This window comes from Xyrauchen texanus, chromosome 27 (genome assembly GCF_025860055.1).
Source record: "Xyrauchen texanus isolate HMW12.3.18 chromosome 27, RBS_HiC_50CHRs, whole genome shotgun sequence".
Taxonomy (NCBI): Eukaryota; Metazoa; Chordata; class Actinopteri; order Cypriniformes; family Catostomidae; genus Xyrauchen; species Xyrauchen texanus.
The window spans coordinates 25,062,990-25,089,476 of NC_068302.1; the positions used below are offsets into that span (position 1 = coordinate 25,062,990).

At 38.1% G+C, this 26,487-nt stretch overlaps 1 protein-coding gene across 1 annotated transcript in view; it reads right to left on the minus strand.

Annotated features, from left to right (window-relative positions):
* The window catches only part of LOC127620990 (sodium-dependent neutral amino acid transporter SLC6A17-like), a 33,352-nt gene extending 15,120 nt beyond the window's left edge, over positions 1 to 18,232 (minus strand). The window contains exons 1-3 of the mRNA XM_052094383.1: positions 18,098 to 18,232; positions 13,441 to 13,848; positions 8,116 to 8,273 (exon numbers count right to left, since the gene is read on the minus strand). Coding sequence (XP_051950343.1) covers positions 8,116 to 8,273; positions 13,441 to 13,729 — 447 coding nt within the window. The 5' untranslated portion in view covers positions 13,730 to 13,848; positions 18,098 to 18,232. The remainder of the gene's footprint in view (positions 1 to 8,115; positions 8,274 to 13,440; positions 13,849 to 18,097) is intronic.
* Between the last annotated feature and the right edge of the window lie 8,255 nt (positions 18,233 to 26,487).

The window sequence follows — 26,487 nt, forward strand, 5'->3', positions numbered from 1 at the left end:
CCAAGAACTCCCTGCCAATAACAGTGGTTCTGGTCTCAGCTCTAGATTCTTGCATCTCAGCAATTTCTTGATACTTCACTGCTGTCATTCTCATTGATCGTGCAAAGTGGGTCTCAGAATTGTGCAGGGCCATACCCACTACTTCACAGAGGTCCGGATGTGCTCCGCCAACGGTCTTTCCTAAAGGGCCTTCCCACAGGACAAGATCTCCTACTACCTTTACTCTCTGTGGAGCAAGTCTTCCTTCACGGTGGCTTATGAGAAGCTCAACATGTTCTGGTCTGTGCAGATCTTCCAGGTTGGTCTCGGGAAAGAACTTCTCAAGTTGCTGTGCTTTGATTACTCTGTGAACTTTTGCAATTTCATCCAACCCATAACAGATCAGCTCATGAGCTCTCTCCGTGCCTCTAGGTGTCTTGACTCTTACCTTGAGTAAGTATCTTTTGGTCTTTACCTTCATGGCCATGCCTCCAACTCCATGGACGACAAGCATGATCTTTTCACTCTGAAGCTTCAATCTCCTGGCAGCTGTATGAGTGATGTAGTTGGTATCTGATGCTAAGTCAATGAGAGTTCCAATTTTCTGTCCTGCGTTGGTGGTTACTCGAGAAGCATAAGAATAACTGGTAACTCACGTGTACTTGAGTCCATCACTCCAGGAAGGCTTCTTCTAGTGCCGTGTGATTTTGCAGCCATATTGGTGAAGGCTTTTTTGACTTTTTCTGCCATGTCAGGGGTAAGCTCAGACATCAATTTCTCTTGCTCCTCTGTGAATGTTTGCCTCCTGGTGCTGGGTTTTCCCACTTTCACAGATTCTTTCCCCTTGAATCCTCCTTTCAGGCAGAGAAAGAAATGGTGATCTGAAGAGCTTCCTCTTCTGCAGTCTCTGTTCCTGCACAGGTAAATGTCCAGTACATTCCTCATCCTCTTCATGACATCTGAGACATCTTCTGCATGCTCCCAGCCTTTCGATAGCATTCAGTTTCTCATCAGGTCTCAATTCTTTAAACTGCTTACAAAGAAGATTTTCTCACGATGCTTCTCATCTCCACAAACAACACATCCTCCTTTCCTTGTGGACTTTGTGGAGGCATACCTCTTCTCCAGGTATGTAGCTTTCTTTTCAGGTTTTTCACTTCCACCCAATTGGTCTAGTTTCTCTAGAATGTCCTCTTGTGTCTTCAAGAATGTCAGAAGGATGTCAAAGTGATTGTCATGTGTGACTCCATTTCTTGGGTTGACCATAAACGCCAGCCAGTCCCTCTTTATGTTATCTGGGAGCTTGCTCTCTATGGATCTGATCACAAGGGGATTCTTTATGGCTCCAATGCTTTCGAAGTTCCGTGGAGGTCATTCAGAGCTTTTTCCACAGCCTGAATTAGGTCAATTACCTTCCTTGGCTGGTGTGACTTTAAAGGAGGGATCCTCTCTAGGTCCCCAATTATCTCCAAAGCAATCGTTGGCTTGTTTCCATACCTGTTTTCAAGTACTCTAAATATGTCTTCAGCACTGTTGTATGTTGTCAAGCTCAGGTCCCTACCTATCCTCTCGTCCACACTGTCAAGGAGTTGGAACTTCTTCACTTCCACTGATCCAGTCGGCTCTCCCTGCTTTTGTAGACTTTCCCAGTCTCTCCTCCATCTATGGAAACTCCTCCTAATCCCAGTGAATTTAGGTAGACTGGTTGGCTTTATTCTCACCACTGGTTGGGGAACTGCGGTTGGAATAGGCTGTTGGTCTGGACCTCTTCTTTCCTCTTCTGCAATTTTTTGTGCGGTGAGGAATTCTGCCCTTCTGGCCTCCAGGTTGCTGCCGAATATTCTCAGGTCTCTTAATCTGCCTCTCAGGTCTGCTGTCTGATCATGTGGGATCCATTTCTCCCAGTCTTTCAGGCTTTCAGTTGCACCATGGATTAGCCTCCTTGCTCTTTCCAGCTGTAGTTCATAGCCGTCTCTATTGATAGCAGTGATGGGGCTTACCTGGGCTCTGTCACAGGCTTTTTCCGCTTCTTGGATTGCAAAGTCTACTTCCTCTTTACCATATCTTGGCCAGAGGTTGGATTGGACTGCCTTCACGGATGTCCCCCAGTCTCATGTCGCACTCTTCCATTGTCCTTTCAAGCTCAGCCTGCTGGTGCTCGTCGAGCTTGACTTCTTCATCCTCCTCAGATCCCGCTTCAGCCAGTAGGCCAGCCCTGTAGTCCTCATTTGCATCGGCTCACATACCTTGCCAGGGAACTGAGCTTGCTGAACTCCTCTTGAAGTTCATGCTTAATCATACTATCTGCAGCTTTGCTCAGATAGTTTGCTTGCTTGGTGAAAGCAGATTTAGCTAAAGTCCGCTCTTGCTTCAGTTGCTTGACTGTTTTCCCAAGAGTTTCCTTTGCCATGGTGCAGAGTTTCCAGTCAATTTTTCCTTTGCGTTGACAGCTTGACCTCAGGCCTTTGATCCTTGTTCTCACTGCCACGCTGGTTATCAACTGTCAAGTTGTGTGTGTTTTTTAACTGACCACAGCTCTGCCCAAACTTGAAAACTGCTTTATCTCTGATGAACGCAAAGGACAACTCAAATCTGCTCACTTTATGATTTTTTATTTCTTCAAGATGGTTTGATAGATTAGGGATGAGACAGAATAGGTTGATAACCTTTAAAATACACAAACCAAAAGCATGAATTAGTTACAAACAAATCTCAATACAACTTTCTCAAAGTAATAAATAAATGCTACTGAATCCTCAAACCAAACAAAGTCATTCAGATCAACCTGGGATGTCTAATAATAACAATACCAATCCCGTAATTAAACTTATACAAATGCTTAGAGTAAGCGTTACAATAATAAAGTCTTCCTTATTTAATTTAAATTGTATGTTACAACCAAGCAAAAGCAAACATATGAACATAGAGAAGCCTGAACTCAACACATTCAAACACATTTTAACCTTATACTGTCCTACCAGTTAGCGTCTTTGAGATGATCAGGAGCTGTGGTCATAGTAGCTTTTCCCAGGAACAAGTGAGAGAGAGTGAGCCAACTGAGCTCTTCACAAACATTTCAATGCCATGCACTTCCTGTGGGCAGGCAAATATGGTCCCAAGAGCACTTCCCAAAAGTTGGTTCCACCAACTTTTGTTGCATGGTTGCCCCCTGCAGTTTGGGAGTGTTCTGGGAGTGACCTGAATATAGGCTTAGAGTGCTCAGTACACTTGTAACCACGAATTGACACAACAGTGATGTCTAGTAAGGCAGTTTAGCCGTTTTAAGACACAGCTTTTAACTTCCTCTTGGAAAGCAACTGACTGCAACAGCTCAACACTCACATCACCGTGATGGAGGAGCCAGTGTAAAGCAACTAGAACATTTTCTCCATCTAGGTCTGTTGTCAAGATTTTGTGAATACGGAAAAAATTTTTTGATTGGATTGGAATTTATCTGGTGAGTTTGCTTAAACCATTTGTTCTTCTTGTTTTTTTTTTTTTTTTGCCTACTAACTTTTAGACTACTAATTTCTATTACATGATGAATTGCAAATATCAACTGAAGTGAAGATTTTCCTTTGTTCATTTAAAATGAGAAAAAAATGTGATCTCAATGTTTCAACCTTGGCATGATTGTTGATGCCAGAATCTCTGGTTTTAATATTTCTGTAATTGCTGATCTCATGAGATTTTTACAGTCAACAGTCTCTAGAGTTTACTCAGAAAGGTGCCAAGAACAAAAAACATCCAATAAGTGGCAATTCTGTGGATGTAAATGCCTTGTAGATGAGAGAGGTCAACGGAGAATGGCCAGACTGGTTTGAGCTGACAGAAAGGCTACAGTAACTCAGCAACTCTGTACAATTGTACTGAACAGAATAGCATCTCTGAATGCACAAAACACGTCGAATCTTTGGGCGAATGGGATACAACAGAAGAAGACCACATCGGGCACTTTATTAGGACTAAAGTGTTGCTAATATCCACTCAGTGAGTGTAAATTAATGTGTCTTACTGTATGTGCAAACAGCAGAAATACCTTTGCATGCTCAGGGTTTAGCAACTTGTGTCTGTTAACAGCAAATCTATCCTTCGCTTTATCCCTGCAGTCTGTGTAACAGGGCAGTAATGGTTCTTGGCTACATCACAGGTCTACAGCACATTAAGTTAGTGAATAATTGAAGCACAGTCTTTCTGTGACCTAGGCAGCTCTAGCTTTATGGGTATTAATAGCTGCAGCTGCAGCAGAACAGCCACATATAGTGCCTGTGTTTCCATACAGTCGTTTCAACTGAGGAGCCGTTTTATTTAGTCTAAAGGGACCCATGGTATCAAAATGTCTTTTCTTATATGTTTTATCATTATCTTTGAATAGGTGGTTATCACAGCATGGCAGAGGAAGATTCCCAATCTACAGTAAATGTAACCAGAAGTGTTACCTTTTTTAATTTATCTCTCATGCAGACTATTTGTGATATATACAGTGCGGTACAAAAGTCTAAGACCACATTGAAAATCTGGCATTAAAAATAAATAAATATATACACTCACCTAAAGGATTATTAGGAACACCTGTTCAATTTCTCATTAATGCAATTATCTAATCAACCAATCACATGGCAGTTGCTTCAATGCATTTAGGGGTGTGGTCCTGGTCAAGACAATCTCCTGAACTCCAAACTGAATGTGAGAATGGGAAAGAAAGGTGATTTAAGCAATTTTGAGCGTGGCATGGTTGTTGGTGCCAGACGGGCCGGTCTGAGTATTTCACAATCTGCTCAGTTACTGGGATTTTCACGCACAACCATTTCTAGGGTTTACAAAGAATGGTGTGAAAAGGGAAAAACATCCAGTATGCGGCAGTCCTGTGGGCTTAAAATCCCTTGTTGATGCTAGAGGTCAGAGGAGAATGGGCCGACTGATTCAAGCTGATAGAAGAGCAACTTTGCCTGAAATAACCACTCGCTACAACCGAGGTATGCAGCAAAGCATTTGTGAAGCCACAACACGCACAACCTTGAGGCGGATGGGCTACAACAGCAGAAGACCCCACCGGTACCACTCATCTCCACTACAAATAGGAAAAAGAGGCTACAATTTGCAAGAGCTCACCAAAATTGGACAGTTGAAGACTGGAAAAATGTTGCCTGGTCTGATGAGTCTCGATTTCTGTTGAGATATTCAGATGGTAGAGTCAGAATTTGGCGTAAACAGAATGAGAACATGGATCCATCATGCCTTGTTACCACTGTGCAGGCTGGTGGTGGTGGTGTAATGGTGTGGGGATGTTTTCTTGGCACACTTTAGGCCCCTTAGTGCCAATTGGGCATCGCTTAAATGCCACGGCCTACCTGAGCATTGTTTCTGACCATGTCCGTCCCTTTATGGCCACCATGTACCCATCCTCTGATGGCTACTTCCAGCAGGATAATGCACCATGTCACAAAGCTCGAATCATTTCAAATTGGTTTCTTGAACATGACAATGAGTTCACTGTACTAAAATGGCCCCCACAGTCACCAGATCTCAACCCAATAGAGCATCTTTGGGATGTGGTGGAACAGGAGCTCGTGCCCTGGATGTGCATCCCACAAATCTCCATCAACTGCAAGATGCTATCCTATCAATATGGGCCAACATTTCTAAAGAATGCTTTCAGCACCTTGTTGAATCAATGCCACGTAGAAGGGGGGTCAAACACAGTATTAGTATGGTGTTCCTAATAATCCTTTAGGTGAGTGTATATATGGATATAAACAAGGCAGATGCAATATAGGGGCATCACTGCAGCCTGTTTAGTGTGTTTTTAGGAGACTCAAATAAACCATACACCAATCCCTGCCCCTAAAACTGACCCTAACCTTCCCTTATGAAAATGAACCATGATTTTACTACACTAACCATAGTTAATTATGATATTTGTAGTAAAATAATATTAATCACAAAATGATGCATGTCAGGGTTGTTACAATATTACTATTGTAATACTATGGTCATGACCCCTGCTCTAGTAAAACCACGGTTAACTTTATCAAAACCTTTTTCTTTCACCAAAAAAAACAACAAAAAAAAAAACAGTACAGTTACTGTAGCCACGGGTAGTACAATATTACTATAGTTAAACGTAAGGGTTAGTCTCGAGACACTTTTGAAATGGAGCAATACAATATAGACACCACCGATGCCAAGCCGCAGGAAATCACCCCTCGCGCCCAGACAACGAAGGGAACACGGGTGATCGACAAACCCCGCCACATACCCAAATCCTTCTCTGAACTCCCCTACCTTCACCATGTCATCACTGCGAGGAAATCAACCATTTATCAACCTATATATTTATTTAGTTATATAAGTAGTATTAAAGGAAATATTAAGAGTGGAAACAGAAAAAATGATGGGTAAGAGTGGGACAAAAAAGCAGATTTAAACTCGGGTCATTCGCACAAAAAGAGCATGTCTGTCTTTACTCCCAACTGCATTTGTGCTGCACTTTGTTTGTAAATTTCTGTGGTTCCACCAAACCAGTGCAGATAGCTATGCTGTGTGGTAGGTGCTATTTAAACCTGGGTGCAAACAGTCTTTCTGTATAAGACAAAGCTTCAGGATTTTGGAAAAAAGTCAAACAAATACACGTTATGACATGAAATGAAATCTGTTATATTCTGCACTATTTCTAGATCATTAATAAAATGTAAGAACATTTGTGACATTGACCATGTTACTAAAGGTCAGACTTTCTTACTTCCATTGAAGCACACAAAAATCTCTTAGGAACATTTTCAAATCATACTGGGATAACATGGATCCATGAGTCCATGTCAGCTGAGTGCATGCTGTCATTAAAGCAAAATGGGGACATATAAAATGCTAAGAAATTCAGAATATTTTATTAATTTCTCATTTCAGTTGTTATGTTGATAATATAATATTATGGACAAAAAGTGGGGAATTAGAAGATTAAATTTGTAAAGAATGCTAAGTAGAAGCACTTTCACTAGTGGTATCAGACTTTTGGACCTCACTTTATATTTGTATATATAGTATAATATATTCTGTATTCAGCTAAGTTTATTACTGTAATGAGAAAGCCATTCTCAAGAAATTGCTGATGAAACAGCATCAACACTAAATCCATTTTGCACTGGTGCATCAGCTCATGGTATACAACCATCATCTCCCAAAACCCCTTATATTCTTGCTGACTTGATAAAGTGTGTCTGAATGCCAGCCGCCTATACCAGGATATGAAAAGTAAAGTTCAGGTGCAGCTGGAATTGAAAATAAATATCTCTATAATGCTTAACCAGGGTGATATTTTTAGATTGAAAACCATGTAATAGTTTTTGTGACTGTGCACAAATTTAAGCTGATCTTAAAACAGCTTTGCGGAATGTATGACTCTGCAAAGAATGGCTGGTGAATTAGCACTTTTAGGCCAAAGACTCTGAAACATGAATGGTTTTATTCAGCCCTTTAGAGGAACGTAAAGGCTGAAAGAGAAAAAAATTATAATTGGTCTGGAAAGTATGTGGCGAAGTCACCATTAATAAAGTTGACAGGCTCCTTATTGTGTTGAGACTCTTTTTTCAACAATGTATTTACATCTTTATTATAGGACCTCAAACTCCATCAATCATCCAGTCTGAGCTGACATGCACTAGACACTGAAAATTTGATGTCTGTAGATTGCAAGCCAAGAAGAATGATTCAATTTGGCCTTGGCCTTATAGTTGCCTCTTTCGTTTGGTTTCACCGTCATTTCTGAAACTTGAAGCTGAACTACTTTTTCCTAACCCAGTTTAAAATGCAGAGAGAAAAGTAAGCCATTTTGAAGTTTCCCTGAAGACTGTTAACACTACAGCTATGTGGCCATATCAAAACATTGCTCTGTTTGAGCATCCTGACAGCAACATTGGATCAACCAATGGAATGAGTTTGGGCTGTAATTATCTGATTGTCTGAAAAATTATTTGATTAACTGATGCCTACTGATGCCAACTGAACCTGTAAACCCTGTTATTGTATTATTTTACAGATGGGTCCACCCAATAAGCAACATTAGATTAATCAAGAAGAAAATTAGTTTTAAGTGACTGCTCAGTTGTGTCTTATTTAACCAGAATGTCATTCACTCACCATCAAGCTGGACACTCCGATCCCACCGAGTCGTGGACAAACATAGTTCCACACTCCAATGCTCCCTCGACGGATCCTCTGGCCAACTGCCAGCTCCAAGAAGAAGAGTGGGATGCCAATAAGGATAAGCAGGATAAAGTATGGAACAAGGTAGGCACCTGTAGAAGAGACAGCAGCACTTGTAAACACAAAGAGTAATGGCCTTACAGCAGTTTTTTAAATGTCCAATCAATAGTGTAAGATCAATCAAGTTATGGCACACTCACTTGAAAAAAATAAAAATTCTGTTCAATTAAAAATTAAAACGTTTTTTTTTTCATTTATAGTTTTTTGCTTATATGCTTTTGTTACAGTGTATATCATTAAAATGTGATAATACAGTATATTTATATTGTTAATCAAATTATACACTAGTAGAGTATTGTGGAATTTCAATCAGTACGGAAAGATTTCTATTCAGAATTTAGCTCATATGCTGTTACTGTCTGGGACAAGCTTTTCCAGTATCATATTTTAAAATGTATTTTTTCATATATATTTTAACACATTTTGAACTAGAAATGGATAATGTGTAATGTGGTTTTAAACAGAAAAATTCTTGAAAAGTACACCCTTTATCAGAAAGAACAGATAGCAACTCTAAAGGACATATCAGAAGGTTAAGAGCAGAGTTTGGCTTTGTAAGTATTTCATAAATTGGCAATTTTTTAAGTGATTCTTGGTCAATATTGTGCCATAAGATGTGACTTTCCTAAAATTCAACCATTTCCATTTGTATAACTAGTGTTTTTTTCTCTTACTGGTACATTAAGGGAATTGTTCCAATATGGCAGTGAATATGCTACAAGGATGCTATCTGATTTCAAATAGGCCACTGTTTGACCTAATTGTTTGAAACATAATATGGTGTGATACCAAATCATAGACATTGTTTTGCAGATAGCACAGCATGATAAATGAGTCACAATGAGTATTTACATGTATTTATGAAAAACGCAGTGAGTAGGGGCCTGGGTAGCTCAGCGAGTATTGACACTGACTACCACCCATGGAGTCGTAAGTTCAAATCCATGGCGTGCTGAGTGACTCCAGCCAGGTCTCCTAAGCAACCAAATTGGCCCGGTTGCTAGGAAGGGTAGAGTCACATGGGGTAACCTCCTTGTGGTCACTATAATGTGGTTCTCGCTCTAGTGGGGCGCCTGATGAGTAATGCATTGATGCCACTGAGAATAGCTTGAAGCCTAAACACGCGCTACGCAGTAATGCGCAAAACAAGCCACATGACAAAATGCACAGATTGACGGTCCCAGATGTGGAGGCAACTCTGCCACCTGGATTGAGGCGAGTCACTTCGCCACCATGTGGACTTCTGAGTGCATTGGGAATTGGGCATTCCAAATTGGGGAGAAAAAAATAAATAAAAAACAGTGCAATATCTGTATTTGTTCAAGAACTTTGGTTATCCACACAATTATGAATACCCTTAATTTAGACTTTAGCACTAATATTCCCTTAAAATTATTTTCTTAAAATATTCTCAATGCAGTAGCTTTTTCATTAGAAGACAGATATTATAAATATGTCAGGTACAGGAATAGAACCACTTTCATCCAAAGGGAATGTTGAAAATTACATGAATTCAGGTGAAAATATTGCAAACATAGTGCTGTTGACTTGACTGATGATTTCTATATGCAACTGCAATGCATCTGGGTCACTGTTTTTAAAAGCTTAAAATAGTTTTGGAATATTCTTTTAATTAATTTTTATAATAAATTCTAATATTTCTAATAGATTGTTTCACTCTGTTATTATTATCCTATTTTGTTACGTAGAATTAGATAGTATGGCATTCAATATAATTATGTAAATATATTTTTAATGGAATATTCCAGGTTCAATAAAAGTGAATCTCAATTGAAAGCATTTGAGGCATAATGTTGATTACCACAAAAATTATTTCATTTAAAGGCAGAAATGTGAAGCATGTAATTTATATATATATATATATATATATATATAAATACTTACATTAATTCTTCTGTTAAAACTTGTGTATTATTTGAGCTGTAAAGAAAACTGTTGTTTTAGGGTTTACATCATCATGGCAACAAAGTTGTAAAATTTGATATAACTTTGTTAGTGTTGGTAATGGTGTTGATTTGTTCTGTTATTAATATCATATGACACTTTGAAGGTTTAGCCTATATTATACTAATTGGATTAAAAAAACATCTTGTTCATGTCTTGTTTGCTTTGTTTGGGTTTTCCACAATTTTAAAAACCCAGATACAGCAGGTGGTTTCAGCTATAGTCTAATGACAGAGGCCTTGAGCAACAATAAAAAGCAAGTCATGATTCTGCTGAGCTTTGATGTCAAGCTAGCTCCATGGTGACGAAGAGTTTGGTCCGAGCAGAGCAGCTACACCCTCATCTTCCTATTCGCCAGTCAGAGAACAATCTCAAAATAACTGATTCTTAAAACAAGATCTCACAGTGCAGATGGATGACCACAAACCCATCCTCTTGAGAAGTTCTAAGTATTATTAGAGGCAGGCATGTTCACAGCACAGCCTTCCCTTGGCATTTGCATAAATTGGGGATGACGAAGGACTGCTTGCAATTTGTTTGATAGCAGAATTTATTTTGTGTTTGATGTTGCTTTGAAAGGTTTTGTCTGAGGTTTATTTATGCATGCAAATAAGGAAATAGAGGTCTTGCGCAGAGGAGAGGAGAGAGGAGGACAGAGAAAGGACAGACAGATGGAGAGAAGATGGAGACAATGAACGTAATGGAAACAAGGCCCTCTGGGAAACATACATAGTTGCTAGACAAGTGGGAACAAGATATGACAATCTAATTAAGGTGTCAAGTTTAACTTTTTTAGAAAACATTAGCATGTCCACCTATCATTTTTAGAAGTTTGCTTTAATAATACATAGGTTTTTAACCATGCTGGTTTATGTTGCTATACTTTGATGACAGGTGAAGCTTTTTATATTATGAAACATAATTGTTCAGAAATTATTAAGTATGGAACTTTAAGCCACCAAATTTACCTACACATCTCAATGTATCTTATATCAATTCGATGGTAATAAAATAGCTGAAACCAGCTTTGTATGCTGGTCTTAGCAGGTTTTAGTTGATCCTGCTGGTCTCCCAGCCTCGCCAAGCTCATGTTCAGCTGGTTTAACTTGTCAGCCAGATGGTCTCCCAGCTTGACCATCTGACTAAAAACAGATAAAAAAAGATGTGAATTTTCAGTGAATTGGCCAAACGAGCTTGCAAAACAGTCTGATTCGATTTGTGATTAAGTCCAATTCGTTCAGAACACTCTCTCACTGAATCATTTGGGGCAGTTTCTCACTCAGTAAAACAGCATCGAGATAAATAATGGAATAATGAGGGTTCAATACAAGTTAAGCTTTTTGTTTTTGTAGCATCATGTTGATTACCACAAAAATGATTTTGACTTGCCAAAGTCAAAATCTGTGTTCCAGTGATGCACTTACAATGGTAGTGAATGGGGACAATCAGTAAACATTAAAATACTCCCTGTTTCAAAAATATAGCAATAAGACAAAAATATGCTCGCTAACTTGATTTTAGCTTGTTAAAATCGCTTACTATCTATTCCTCTGTAAAGTTATAGCCAAGTTTACAACTTTGTTGCCATCACGATGTTGGCCCCATTCACTTCCATTTGAAGTGCCTCACTGTAACCAAAATTTTTGCTTTAAAAACAAAAAAGGATGAACGGACGAGTCAAAATTATTTTAAACAACATTATGCGACAAATGCTGATGACTGAGCTAAACTTGTACTGAACCTGGAATATTTAAGAACACAGAGAACAGGATGAAGTGTATATTTACCTACAATCAACTGAAACAAAAGGCTACCTTTAAGAGAGGTAACTTTACGAAACTTCAAGAAGTAATGTGTCATTTGAACAAGGGGCCATTCACACCGAACTTGTTTTTGCTGCCACCCACAATGTTTTTAATTTTTTTTTACATGCAATCATTTGCTAGATGATTGTCTTTGACCACTGTGCCACGTTTCACTGTGTATTTAGCATGTCTCTTAGGAGCGCTGCATTTTTATATGCTGTATCAAGTTAAAAAGAACTTTATCTGTTAAAAATACATCTCAAGACACCTACATTCTTCTCTGTTCATTGCGCTGCATCTTGCTTTTAAAACACAAGAACACATTTGTTCTGAATGGTTACTATCTTATAGAAATGCTTTGCCAAAAGTTACATAAATGCTACACATACTCAAGAAAATTAAAAAATGTTTTCTGAAATTGAATGCTTTTGTTTTTTTGCAAAGAAATTATCCCAGGGTAGCATAGTAGATGTGCTTGTTAATAGTGAATAATAGTTAAATTAGTCAGAAGTGTTGCCAGCTAAGGAATTTGTGGATTATATGTGTGCTTGCAACTAATTGTAAGTACATTTGCATATTTTGTTGCATAATACGTTTATGAAAGAGAGTAAAGATCGCTATAGCGGCATTCCGTCTAAATGTTTACATTGATAATTATGTTTGCACATTATCCTATCGCCTAAAGGTCATATTATCCTCCCATGTTATGTATCTGTACATTGTTTAATGTTATATACGCATTATAACGTGTAGACTTAAAATGTGTCTCAGGGAACATGTATGGGCATGTTTATGTGGTGAGTTGGACGCATGCGCTGTTAACACTATGTGCGCTAGGCATGTAGTGTGGTAGCATAATAATTTGTATAATATTTGCTTTATGACTAGTTCTCTAATGACTTTTACCATGCTGCTTATATTTATAACCAGTATTTAAGTACTGCTTTATATGTCTAGTACTGTTTATACATCTGTGATTTGTACATTTATGTTTATTTATATTTTGTATATTGCTTTATGTTTACAGAACCACACACAATAAATCATCCACAAGTACACCCTGGTGTGAGACTTAATGTTCTAACAGGACATCCTGTAACCGTTCAATTACTCCGAACCAGAGTTAGAATCAAAATTGAACAGCAGTTTTAACAAATACATTGTGAGGAAGTCTACAAATTTTGCAGGCAGTTGGGCTCAGTAAACTCACTCTCCGCTGCCACAAATCTTTGGACCAACAACCCATATCATTTGACTCAACTTGGCAAGATCATATTTCAAGTGTTCTGAAAGTATACAATACGTTTTGATGAGAAACAACTTGAAATTACTTAAATATTGGGAGACATGAAGGTGACAGAATTTCCATTCTTGTGTGTACTATTTCTTTAAACAACTCTAGACACCAGATAGCCAGCCAATAACTTACCACCTCCGTTCTTCTGGCAAAGGTAAGGGAAACGCCACACGTTGCCCAGGCCCACTGAGAAGCCCACCTGGGCCAGGATGTACTGCAGCTTACTGTTCCATGCAGGGCGACCGTCTTCCAGGTCGGGGGAGATGTCTGGCTTACCTATGGGTGGTGCGCCCCCTCCTGCCATGCTCATCTGGCTACTCTTGTAGTCCATGGGAGCCTCCAGCGCCAGTAGGTCAGCCACAGACTCTGTGACATGCTCATTACTGTGCTCGCGCTGAGTCACTTTACTCATCTTGCGCATGATTGTGCTGTGGTGATCCTGACAATTAAAGGTGTGAAAGAAGAGCACGGCAGAATCAAGGACAATAGCTTCCCCTTTGGATTGAGAGATACAAGTGTGGAGAATGTAGGTTTGTGCTCCTGTGGAAAAAGCACAGAGACGAAAATACGAGCATGTGGGCCATAATATACACCAGAACATCAACATAATTCATGACTATTTATGTTACATAAAGCAAAACAATATTTTCCACAGTGTGTTCTGTTTGGCTACTTATCTTATCTTATAGGATTAGTTCATCCAAAAATGAAAATCCTGTCATTATTTACTCACCATCCTGTTCATCCAAACCTGTAAGCTGTTATTTTTTCCTTGGAACACAAAAGTAGACATTTTTGAAGAATCGTTTGCCAGCACAGAGTTCAGAGTGACCAGGGGTCATCAAGATTCAAAAAGGACAAAAAAAGCAACATAAAAGAACTACAGAAGCAAAAGACTTGCGTGCTATGTTCCAATCCTTCTGAAGTTAATTATACAATAGGTTAGTGTGAAGAACAAACTGATTTTTAAGTTGATATTTACTCATAAGCTTCCCTACTTTCCTGATTTCTTCTACTTTTTGGACAAAATTCTTCAAAAACGTCTACTTTGTGTTCCATGGAGAGAGAGAAAAAAAAAAGAAATCACATCTGGCATTGGAATGACATAAATGTGAGTAAAGAATGATAGATGATTTACATTTTTGGGTGTAGAACCACTTTAATATTTCAAATGGTTAGACTATAGTCATAGTCAAGAAGCTATGCAGTCAGTTTTAATGGAAGACTTGTCAGTCATTGACAGGAAAAATGGGAGGATTTGTCTGACCCTGCATAGACCAGGTTTATCAGTGTAATATTGCCTATTTTAAGAGGAAGTTTGGGTTAGTCTTCAACTAATGGATGAAATAGAAACATGACATTTTTAGAATAGGGATTTACAAGTAAAATGTAACGTTTTGTTCTAGTACATAAATTACACACAGTCATTCCTCAACCGCTATTTTGAAGCCATTGTGTCTTTTAAGAATGCCTGTTGCTAACCAGTCTTGCTAACTAGTTGCTAAAAAGGATTACAATAGTAATTTTGTAAACGGATCAGCTCACATGCTAATGCTAGTTTTAGTCCTTAATTAGCATTGTGTTAGCAACATGCTACTTTAAATAACACAGTAGCTTAAATGAACATTTAATGTATGACTGTGTTTAATTTATGTTCTAGAACAAAACATGAAAGTATCTTGAAGTAAGTTTAGGCACAGGCCTTATTTCTCTCATAGGCTACATCTCAAACATCCATTATAAAATCCCATAGGCTAAAATTCCTCAGGGAACCCATGGCTCAAAAATGCTAATTGTTGCCAGGTTTTTGGACTACATCCTGCTATATGTGTTCGATATGTGCAAGACACTACCTGATAGTGTCCTGCAAACAATAAGAATTCTTTTTATAATAAATATGGAAGACGGTGTTGAATAAAGAGAGATTTTAAACTCCTGAACGACTAGAGAATGCAGAGACTATGACACCATCTCTGATTTCCCAACTGTTTATCTTTGGTAATGAGAAGCTGCCTTAGGTGCTGAAACAATCGATACAGCTTATCTCAAATACAAGAGGACATTGCTGTGTTGCTAGGCTATGCCCATGACAACCTACACAATGCATTCCAGAATGCCTCAAATCTGCCTGGAAGTCCATATTGGGAGCACTTTTAAAACCAGACTTTTCCACTATATTAACTTGTTTACATGTGCATTGGTTTTGTTACATGAATGATGTCATAATGACAGACCATCAAAGAACCATCACACACAGGGTTTGAACTTTTGCACCCGCTGTTTGTAGAGTGTTCGGGTTCAAAACAGCCTGCGCGGGCAGCAGGCCAATCACCTTTACATCATTATTATTGGAAGGGCTTTCATATTAGTGGGATTGCTGTTCATCCTGTGTTTAGTCAGTCTCATTTTGCTATGCATTAAACACATGGGTGCTGATCACATAATGCAATGAATAGCCTTGGTCAACAGATGGTGAGGAATTCTAAACAGCCAGTACTACAAATACGCACAAATCTAAGCCACTCTGCTATTGATTAAAGGATTTTACCATTTTGCTTTAAAATACAAAATACTGTGCTTACCAGAGCCTACCGATTGTATGACCTCTCCTAGCAATAACAGTCTCAAAAGCTAAATATCCTGTTATTTCAACAACAAATTAAAATGAGAAATGCATGTATTTTATCTGACCAGGTTGTTATTCAAATGAGCTGGATGAAATTCTCACATCTCTGCTTCCTGTGAACCTATATGAACACAGACTGTGATAGCTCATCTCTCAAGAAGCAAAATCCCATTTAAGAAGAGACATATCCATCAGTAAACCAACTTTAATCAAATCCTTGATATAAATGTGATCAGTCACAAGAAGCTGATTTCATATTAAAGGGATAGTTTACCAAAATTTTAAATTCTCATTTACTGCCATTCCTGATGTGAATGGCTTTCTTCCTTCTGCTGAGACCAAACAAAGATTTTTAGAAGAATATTTCAGCTATATAGGTCCATTCAATGCACGTTAATGTTGGCCAGAACTTTGAAGCTTTAAAAAGCACATAAAGGAAACATAATAGTAATCTATACGAATCATATACAAATGAATGCCTTCAGAAGCGGAATGATAGATGTTGGTGAGAAATTGATCAATATTTAAGTCCTTTTTTACTATAAATTCTCCTCCCTGCCCAGTATATGTCATATATACATGAAGAACAAGAATGTAAAATAGGACACTGATTGTAAATATGGATTATTTAGTCACATTGATTATTTTTATGCTACCTTTACATGCTTTTTGGATCTTCAAGGTTCTGGCCACCATTCACTTCCACTGAATGTACCAGCAGAGCTGAGATATGTTTAAAAAAGATCTTTGTTTGTGTTAAGCAGAAGAAAGAAAGTACACATTTGGGACAGGATGAGGGCGAGAAACTGATGAGAGGATTTTGATTTTTGGGCGAACTATTCTTTTAAGGAAGCAATTTGTCACATTCAAAAAATGGCCAGTCTGGGATGATACATGGTGAAGCAGCTTGCATGTTGTGACTGCAGATGGGAATTCTGAGGACATTGATGTGTCTTTCTCAAATGTCCATCCAAGAATCTCATAAAACAGTTTTTATTAAATGGTTTTAAAGATTGTAAATCAGAGACTACAATAACTGCTGCTCAGGAAGTTAAAGGGAGAAACAAATTGGAGGCAGAGAATATGAAAACCTGTTTTTGGGGAGTTGATGCAATGGAATTTTTAGGTTTTATTTTAGGTGAAATTTATATGAATGTATCTTACAGTCATGCAACTGGTAACCATGTCTTTGTAATTTTTTACAAACCATTTAATCACATTTCTGCCATAAAATGGCACTGAGTACATTTTTAAATTACAAATAATGCATTTATCTATCAATTAATATGAAGCGATAAAAGCTGCATGCATAATAATAATAAACGCGAAGGAAAGAAAACTTTAAACAAAATAAAATGCTGTTTACATAGTTTTAGATGGACTGCAGCATTTCACACCATAAGGCAACTCATTTACTATTAGTCTTGATAAATAAATAAAAATCCAGTTAGTTTTTCCACAATTTGACCTTAGTAGCTATTTACCTTTAATATAGTTGATTCACTTTATAGGCTACATCAAGTTAAAAAGTAATGTAATTAAATCCCACGCATCTATGTCCCGTTTAGTAATCCCTGGACAGTTCAAGAGTCAGTTTCACCTGAGGATGCGCCTGACTGCAGTCATGGACAAGGACATCATTCACCCTCTCACATTCACTTATCCTTTAATAACACTAATCGACATGAGCAATATGCTCACGTTAGTTTAAACACGTGGACCCCACGGAGCTTACTCGTCGTCACGTAGGTGTCGTGCAGCATCCTCAAGGTCAAATATTTGTGCCACCGTTGCCCTAAAACTGACGCGCATCAGATAAAACGAGACAACTCGTTTAATAACCAGTAATTTACATTTTATAACAGTTGCGAATTACCAAAAACGAGCTGCATGTAAAGCGAAAAATCCTCTATACATGATTAGAATATAAAATAAGTTGGCACAAACGCAATCGTCGATGAAAAAAACTCGTAGGCTACATCTTTAATCACGAGAGCGATGTGTAAATGAAGAGGAGCCGAAATAAACGCAGTAGATACAATTCCAAAAATCATCTTTAGAAAAAATCAATCGATATCCTAATCTACAACCAAACTGCTCTCAATGTGAAATATAGCCTATCGTTTCACAACAGCGGACAGTTTAAGGCGCGCGATCACTTACCTTACTGAACGTCGAAGGGTGAGATGTAGATTAAAATGTGCGCATATAGGTCTCAAATAGTGATAATAACCTGAAGCATGAATCTTGTGTGTTTTCTCGGTAAAACACTTGATATGCCGTTTCCGCGAGCACGACTAAACCTGTCCAGAAATGCGCAGAGTGAGTGAGCGCGCGCTGCCTGACGCAAAGCCCACCGCACGCAATTGTGTATTCTTTACCAGCCGAAATAGTAACTACGGAGTCACACTGACACAACTGTGGGCGTTGTTCGCTATAAATCTTCTAAACAACCCCCTCCTTGATTTGTCATCCAGCGGTTAAAATTCAAAGCTCAACGTATGTCTGCTGACACGATTGGCAGAGAGCAAATTACTATAGGTGTACGCGTGAGCCACGATCACGCTCATACGTCAGCAGAGACGCGTAATGTGCGCATCAACCCTCATCCAAATTCAGATGAAATACCTTTTTGTGACTGCAAAGTGCCGATTTCTATGCCTCTGAAACGTACAATCTGCTGTCAAGATCTCTGAGTGTGGATACAGTTGTGTCTTATTTTTTTCTTTGATGAGGTTGTTTCCCACAATCTAAATCAATAAATTCCAGTATCAACCCATCAAGCAGTGATAGATGACACCGGCTAAAATCTGGAGCTCTATATAAGTCTATTGATGTTTTTCCATTCCAAGAATAGACTCTGTGTCTGCTATCAGTAGGGCTATTTCTTCGCACCTGCAGAGGAGTCTGATTGTGTCTTGCTCATTCTTCTTCCTGACATTAGGGGATTTATACTGTCCTTGGTTCTAGCTGGTCTGGCTCAGTTGAGTTTATTCTCAATTTTCAGTTTAAATTGAGATTGATATCACAGATCACTGATTAATGTCTCTCAGCAGATGTTTTTTGAAGCCATCCCATTACTCACATGTCTGCACTCTGTAAAGCTAAAGAGTCATTTATAATGGGTAACAAAATATGTGGAAATAGTTAAAGGAATGTTCTGTGTTCAATTCAAGTTAAGCTGAATCGACAGCATTTGTGGCATAATGTTGATTACCACAAAGATTTATTTAGACTCATAGAGGTTACATTGAGGCACTTACAATGGAATGTGAAGTTTATAATTTTATAAAAGCACTTATATTAATTCTTCTGTTAAACTTGTGTATTATTTGATCGATAAAGTTATTTAAATCGTTGTTTTCATCTTGTGGCTATGCTTTTGAAACAGTATTTTAACATTTACAGATTGGCCACATTCACTTCCATCATAAGTACCACATAACCCATTTTATTTCTTTTTTTAAAAGTGGTAATCAACATTATGCCACAAATGCTGTCAATTGAGCTAAACTTGTATTGAACCAGGAATATTCCATTCATGTCAAATGCAATTAATTTTAGTGAATTACAGTGACCTAATACAATGGCTGATATTTAGTAGTATGAAGGAAGGTTCAATCAGCTGATCACAATTCAATACTTAGCTTTTATCTCTTGGACAGGTCCTAGAGAGAATCTGCATCCACATATGTTTGCTGAATTTAAACACCCATCATTCATTAGGTTCTAAACATCTTCCACCCCTTCTGTATGTTCATTTATTAAATATTTCTGAATAATTTGATTACCCTTTCAGCTCTCAATAACAGCATGTTTTACCATGTTTAAATACTACAGAACTCCACAGACTTTCCCCAGCACAGAAAATGCGATAAAAGTTAGCAGATTCTGTCTGGGCCTGTTCAGGTGGAATAATGTCAGTCACTGAGGGATATTCTGGTGATGTGTATTTGTGCGAGTGTACTTTTGCAGAGAGTAACCTCTCTGGATGAGAGATTGCCACCCAGACAAAGCTGTACATCTGCGGCAACTGTCTGAAGCCTGGAACAACAAACAGGTAGTTACGCATAAGCTGGGTATGTGTTTGTTTGTATATGTGTGTTAGTGTTGAGTGTTTGTGCTTGGTTCACTTCAGCAGATGTGCCCTACAGATGTGGATGTTAAACACCAAATGAGAGCAATTTTTAGGGGTTGGTTTGTATCTGAAAGGTTTGCCAGCTTACTTCTCTGCTTTCATGGTGTTAAAGGTACTGTCATATTTTCCTCATTATAACATTGTACATAATAGTACTGAAATGAGAGTAAGCCTCCAGTTGTATTTGTGGCCTGATTAAAGCTGTTTTATTCTACTTTGGCCTCATGGGGGCCGACATGTTAAAATCACATGACTAGCCAAATACTACTCATTTTATCTTAATAACCCCCTATTACTATTGTAGAATAAAAGAATCATGGCTTACTGTGTACAGGGCATGTTTACAGTGGCACCGGTAAGTGAAAACTTTTGCTTTTGCATGATGCTACATCCTTGCTGCTAGGTGTCAGTATAAATCCAAGAGGACTGGCATATCAACCAGCGCAACATAAACAAAAAATAAATGCCTTCAAAAGTCTTGGCCCAAATGGCTATATATATATATATATATATATATATATATATATATATATATATATATATATATATATGCTCTAAATGTAAACACTGCTAAGGCACAATGAGAACTCGAACATCTCCCTTCTTACAGATGTCCAAGACACTGAGAAACTGCATAGAGTCTTGCATAAACTCAACTAAAAATAGGTCTAAAGTATCCTGCAATTCCATCCCTGTGTTGAAGCCTGTAGCCCTGGGTATGCTGGAGCATCCTCAGCCCAGCAGTGTGTGTGTGTGTGTGTGTGTGAATCACGAGGCTTTGGCTCTCTGAGAGCTCCTCACCCTTCTCATGTGACGCACCTCGCCAGGGCCCACTGCTGGGATTTGTTGCTGTGGCAACAGCAGATCATATGATTCTGACTCATTCACTGTGTGTATTTGGGATTATGTTCTGGTGGCATGAATGGGCCATGGTGGCACACATACTGTATTTTGGATCACACTGCAGATTATGGTAAAACAGTAGGTGGGTTTCCCTCCAACTATTTTTATGCACATTTTGAAATTGCACATAAATTCACATAAAATGTAATGCACTAGGAGGAGGTGGAGATTTTCATTAGTTAAAAAGCAGATTAAGGTGATTTAAACAGTTTACGATGACTTCTTTTACCATTCGTGCATGTGTTATGAGCGTGCGATAGCTTGATGTGATTAGCCCACTGAAAGGTCCAACCTTGGCACACAATTCCTTGAACATAGCGCTTGTCATTCGGAAGTGTTTAACCCACAGCTGGTCAATAAAGTTGGTCCTCACAATCCGCCAGAACAGTTTTGTGAGTGAGCACTCCCAGGTATGCGGAGACTGGAGGCATTGGCGGCCTTAGCTATGTTTCCCCATTTCAGTTGAAACGGGCCCAGCCCTCCAAAGGGCCCCAACTGACATGCCATAATTTAATAATTTACCCACTTAAAAAAATTATATACTGTATATATATATATTGTGGCCGTGTAGGCGGCTGACTGGATTCCTGCAATTGTAATTTCTCTTTCCCATTTGGCTTGCTCCCCCTCTGTCTCTCCCTCTTCTTTTCACTCTCCAGGCCTGTAGTGAGCTGTCCATGGTGCTGAAAGAGCGCAAAGTGCAATTCATTGTAAACTACCAGTAGTTTCAGACACTTTTAATTCCCAAGAAAAGTATGTTATTGCTGTTGTTAATTTAATATGAGGGAATTGTTTAAGCCATACATAACACAGTGCTATTCAGTGTCGAATAGTAGTTGCCGAAGGGCGAGGCTTGTCCTTATTCCAATGCAAAAATAATGGCATTGTTTCAGTTTTTAATTAAAGGAATTGTTTGTATTATTTCTATGCTGAGCTGTTGATGCTGAAACAGGGCCCCAGATGCTTAAGGCCACCACTGACTGGCGGTGTGTGGGCATCGCAGCAATTTTAAGCCCACATTATATCAGATATTTATACTTATTCTCCTGTGTCTCGTGGATGTATTTAATAAAATAACTTTGCTAATAAAGCTGTCCCCAAAGCAGGCAGAGGTCATTCAGCTGCTCCATCATGACGAGGCAGCTCCCTCGTGATAATGCACATTACGTAGTGGATGGAAATGCGTAACAATTCATTTTTTTCAAATGTTTAGAAATGCGTATAAAATGTGAAAAATTTTGGATGGAAATCCAGCAACTGATGCCTGCCTGCTTGGCATTTAAAATCACACACTGCACACATGTTTGCTCAATGCATTGCACCACCTAAAATACAACTGTTGCAAATGTATGAATCATTAATTATTAAATGAACACAGTATGTATCATTAATCACTGTACCAGTGTTTCATTCCCACATAATAGTTAAATCCCTGCTAGCACAGTATACAGTAAATGACCACAGTATTACAAACTACAATCCCAATTGCTGAAGCCATAGCAAAGCATACGATAAAGTTTTTTGTGGTCATATGACTAATAACATTATACAATAACAATTATACTGTAGACTGACCACTAAAAGTGAAATGTTATTTCTGCACCACAAAAAATTAGATCGGTTTTCAAACAAGTTTCCTGAACATCTTCCATTGGTCAATCAAACAGATAATCCTGCCCCAAATTCCTGCCACTGGTTAAGCCAATGATGCTGTGTCGAGATGGTCTGGATACTTAAACAGAGAAATGTTCTGAAAGTGTCAGAGAGAAACCTTTGTATCTAAATAGACTGAATACATTTTTACCAAGGTCTGCAAAATCATCTGTGAATAGAACACTCTTTTGCTGTTCCTAGCATACTGTGAGGCTGCAATTTTGATCCCAGAGAGAGGCTTTAATTATTGAGAACTTGCTGACGTCACTGTGACCTTGAGTGAGGTGTATTTGCGTAGATGCTCTCTGGTGGTGCTTACTGTAGTAGCATGATGCATTATACCACATTTTAACAGTGCAGAAACCATACTGAGACAGTTAATTCTTCAAATAAACTCTGACTGAACATTTCCTTAAAAAACAAGGATAAGCTAAAAATAGTTACAGGTCAGTATTTTTATTTGCTTTTTTCAAGTCTTCTAAATATGATCACTCAAACATCTATGAACTTCATATCCATCCTCTGAGTTGATAAGACAGCACACTGTGTTCACAAGCTCATTTGCATACACAGGCTTTAGGAACATTTCAGAGAGGATATTTATCACTGGCCTAATAGGGCATGCTGCTAGAGCAGAATTTACAACATTACTGCACAGGGCATTTTATCAGGGGAAATTATGACATGGCAGGGATAGGAGAGAGAGAGAGAGAGAGAGAGAGAGTAATTATAATTAATAATAATAATAATAATAATTTATATATTGCTGTCATTTATTTATTACTAATAATTATATTATACACTGTGTATACAAAATTATACAAAATGGAGTTTGCTTTTATTTTATTTTATTTATTCTATATGATGCTTTGGCAACATTGTTTTTGAAACTTTCATGCCAATAAAGCCCATTGAATTGAATTGAATTGAATTGAATTGAATTGAGAGAGAGAGAGAGAGAGAGAGAGAGAGAGAGAGAGAGAGAGAGATGGTTTTTGACATTTTATACCTCTTTATTTAAGCCATTTTTTCCTCTAAAACATTATTTTGCAATTAACAACCATCATCACATACAAAACTACATAAATATACAAATAAATAAAATAACAATAAAATAACAACTATTTAAAATAGGGATAGCGAGAGAGAGAGAGAGAGAGAGAGAGAGAGAGAGAGAGAGAGAGAGAGAGAGAGAGAGAGAGAGAGATGGTTTTTGACATTTTATACCTATTTATTTAAGCCATTTTTTCCTCTAAAACATTATTTTGCAATTAACAACCATCATCACATACAAAACTACATAAATATACAAATAAATAAAATAACAATAAAATAACAACTATTTAAAATAGGGATAGCGAGAGAGTGAGAGAGAGAGAGAGAGAGAGAGAGAGAGAGAGGAATAGGGCAAAACTGTTATTAAATAAAACAAAAGTTTAGGGTATGATTTATCTCATTTAACTTGTTAGGTATATCAGTTAAAGAATTAAATTCTCAGTCTGGTGCTTCAAGAATGAGCAATAGAGAGATGGTTTAGATGGTTTCACAAGTTCACTGGTTCATAAAGTCCTGGATCCCACTGAGGTAAACAGATTTGCAGTGCTGTCCATAATGTAGAGGCTCGCCTAAATCTGCAGGCCTAGATGAACAAGCTCCTCCTGAACTTACTTTTGAAACTTCCTTTAATTTATAATACTGCAGATCATTCCATATAATAACATTTTAATGTATACAAAATAATATCCATCCATCCATCTTAAACCGCTTAACCAATGTCGGGTCGTGGGGGAGCAGCTCCAGCAGGGGGCTCCACACTTCCCTATCCCGAGCCACATTAACCAGCACTGACTGGGGGACCCAGAGCCGTTCCTAGGCCAGTGTGGAGATGTAATCTCTCCATCTAGTCCTGGGTCTTTCCCGAGGCCCAAAATAATATAATACATTCTTAAACAATGAGGCACCTTTGCAAAATTGCATTTTTGCTGTAGGTACTACACATAAAATAGCTCTAGTACCTGACAGTTACCAATTCAATAAGTGTCTTGAAAAATCACAACTGTCTTGATGACAACCGTGGGTCTGTAAACAGCAATAAAAGTTAGGTGTTATTTTGCTGATAAAATAAAGAAATAAAAACATCCAATCTAAAACATTCTCAGCCTGTGAATTATTTGGCATGTTCAGGATTGCTGACATGTCTTTGGAGGGCAGAGTTTTAGAGAGAGTTTTAGAGAGAGGATATGTGGTTGAAGAAAGAAAACTGGTAGAAGTTAGCAAAACAGCTTACAGCACCTTTAAAGTATAATGTGATGTAGGCCTATTGATGTACTTCAGCCGTAAAATTACACTAAATTATTCTCAATGGAGCTAGCTTTGCTCCTAAATTAACTCCCATAATGGTAAAATCCTGGTTACTGTGCTTATCATAGGCAAGATTCAGCACATAATCCTATATGCTTTATCTGTTATTTATTAAAAAACACCTGTAATGGTATTCAAAATGTAAATACTCCCACTGGGCTAAGATTTAATGGTCCATGGTCTCTAATCTCTTTCCTTGTGCTTCCTAACTGCCTTTGACTTAGACTGTATTTTCTCAGCCTTGTACCTGTTAGAAGCAACCAGCACCTCATAGAGTCAGAGGCATGGATAGGTAATTGCTTCATTAATGATGAACACAATCCCTTTAGAAGAGAAAACATAACAATCAGTGCACAACTGACAGATAATGACCTAATCACATAGCAACAATTCAGGAGTCATGAATCAGGGTGTATGTTGCACTGACAAGAAATAAAGCACAGGACATATTTCATGCTGAAGCTAATCTGAGCACTATAAACAGCCTGCTGTTAAGGGGTGTTTTACGTCATAATCTTCTGCTGCAGCATTACGTATCATAAACAGGATGGGGATACAGGTTTTGTCTGTAATAAAGGTGAAGCTACTGGGACACTTTTGATTTGGGCTTGATTCCATATCCAGGCTTACAGATCTATGTTCTTAAAATGTTTTCCAAATTTTACATTGTGCTTCTGGGAACATGCAAAGGTATACTTTTGGTAACGAGTAGAACGGTTAGCATAACAATACTGTATACTAACAATTTTCCTTACTTTGTTAGAACTTTGATTAAATACTAAATACATCACATAGATATTCCATTAATGTTATTTTAAACATTTGTTCATAACCTTTACATAATGTCAACCAAAGTTATGGGAATGTTACTTGTTAGGAGGGATGTCACATTGTGACAGCAGGAAATCTATACACTCACTGAGCACTTTATTAGGAACACAAAGGTGCTGTGTGGTCTTCTGTTTTATCCCATTTGTCTCATGGTTTGATGTGTTCTGGCCAATCTTCGTTGACCTTTCTCATCAACAAGGCATTTCTGTCTGCAGAATTGCTACACACTGGATGTTTTTGGCACAGTTAATAAACTATAGAGACAGTTGTGGGTTAAAATACTAAGATATCAGCAGTTACAGAAATACTCAAACCAGCCTGTCTGGGACCAACAATCATGCTACGGTCGAAATCACGGAGATCACATTTTTCCCCATTCTGATGGTTGATGTGAACATTAACTGATGCTCCTGTCCCATATTTGCCCAATTTTATGCACTGCGCTGCTGCCACATGATTGGCTGATTAGATAATTGTAAATATACACAAGTACATAAATAAATAAGTTAATAAGTAGGTGTTCCTATGAAGTGCTCAGTGGGTGTAAATCTATAATGATAAAGAAACAAATTCTCAATTAATTTGTACTCACACTTCTAACCTCTAAAATTCACTTTTATTTGCTGGATTTTGTCTTTATTTTCCTCTTATCTAATGCATGTGATTT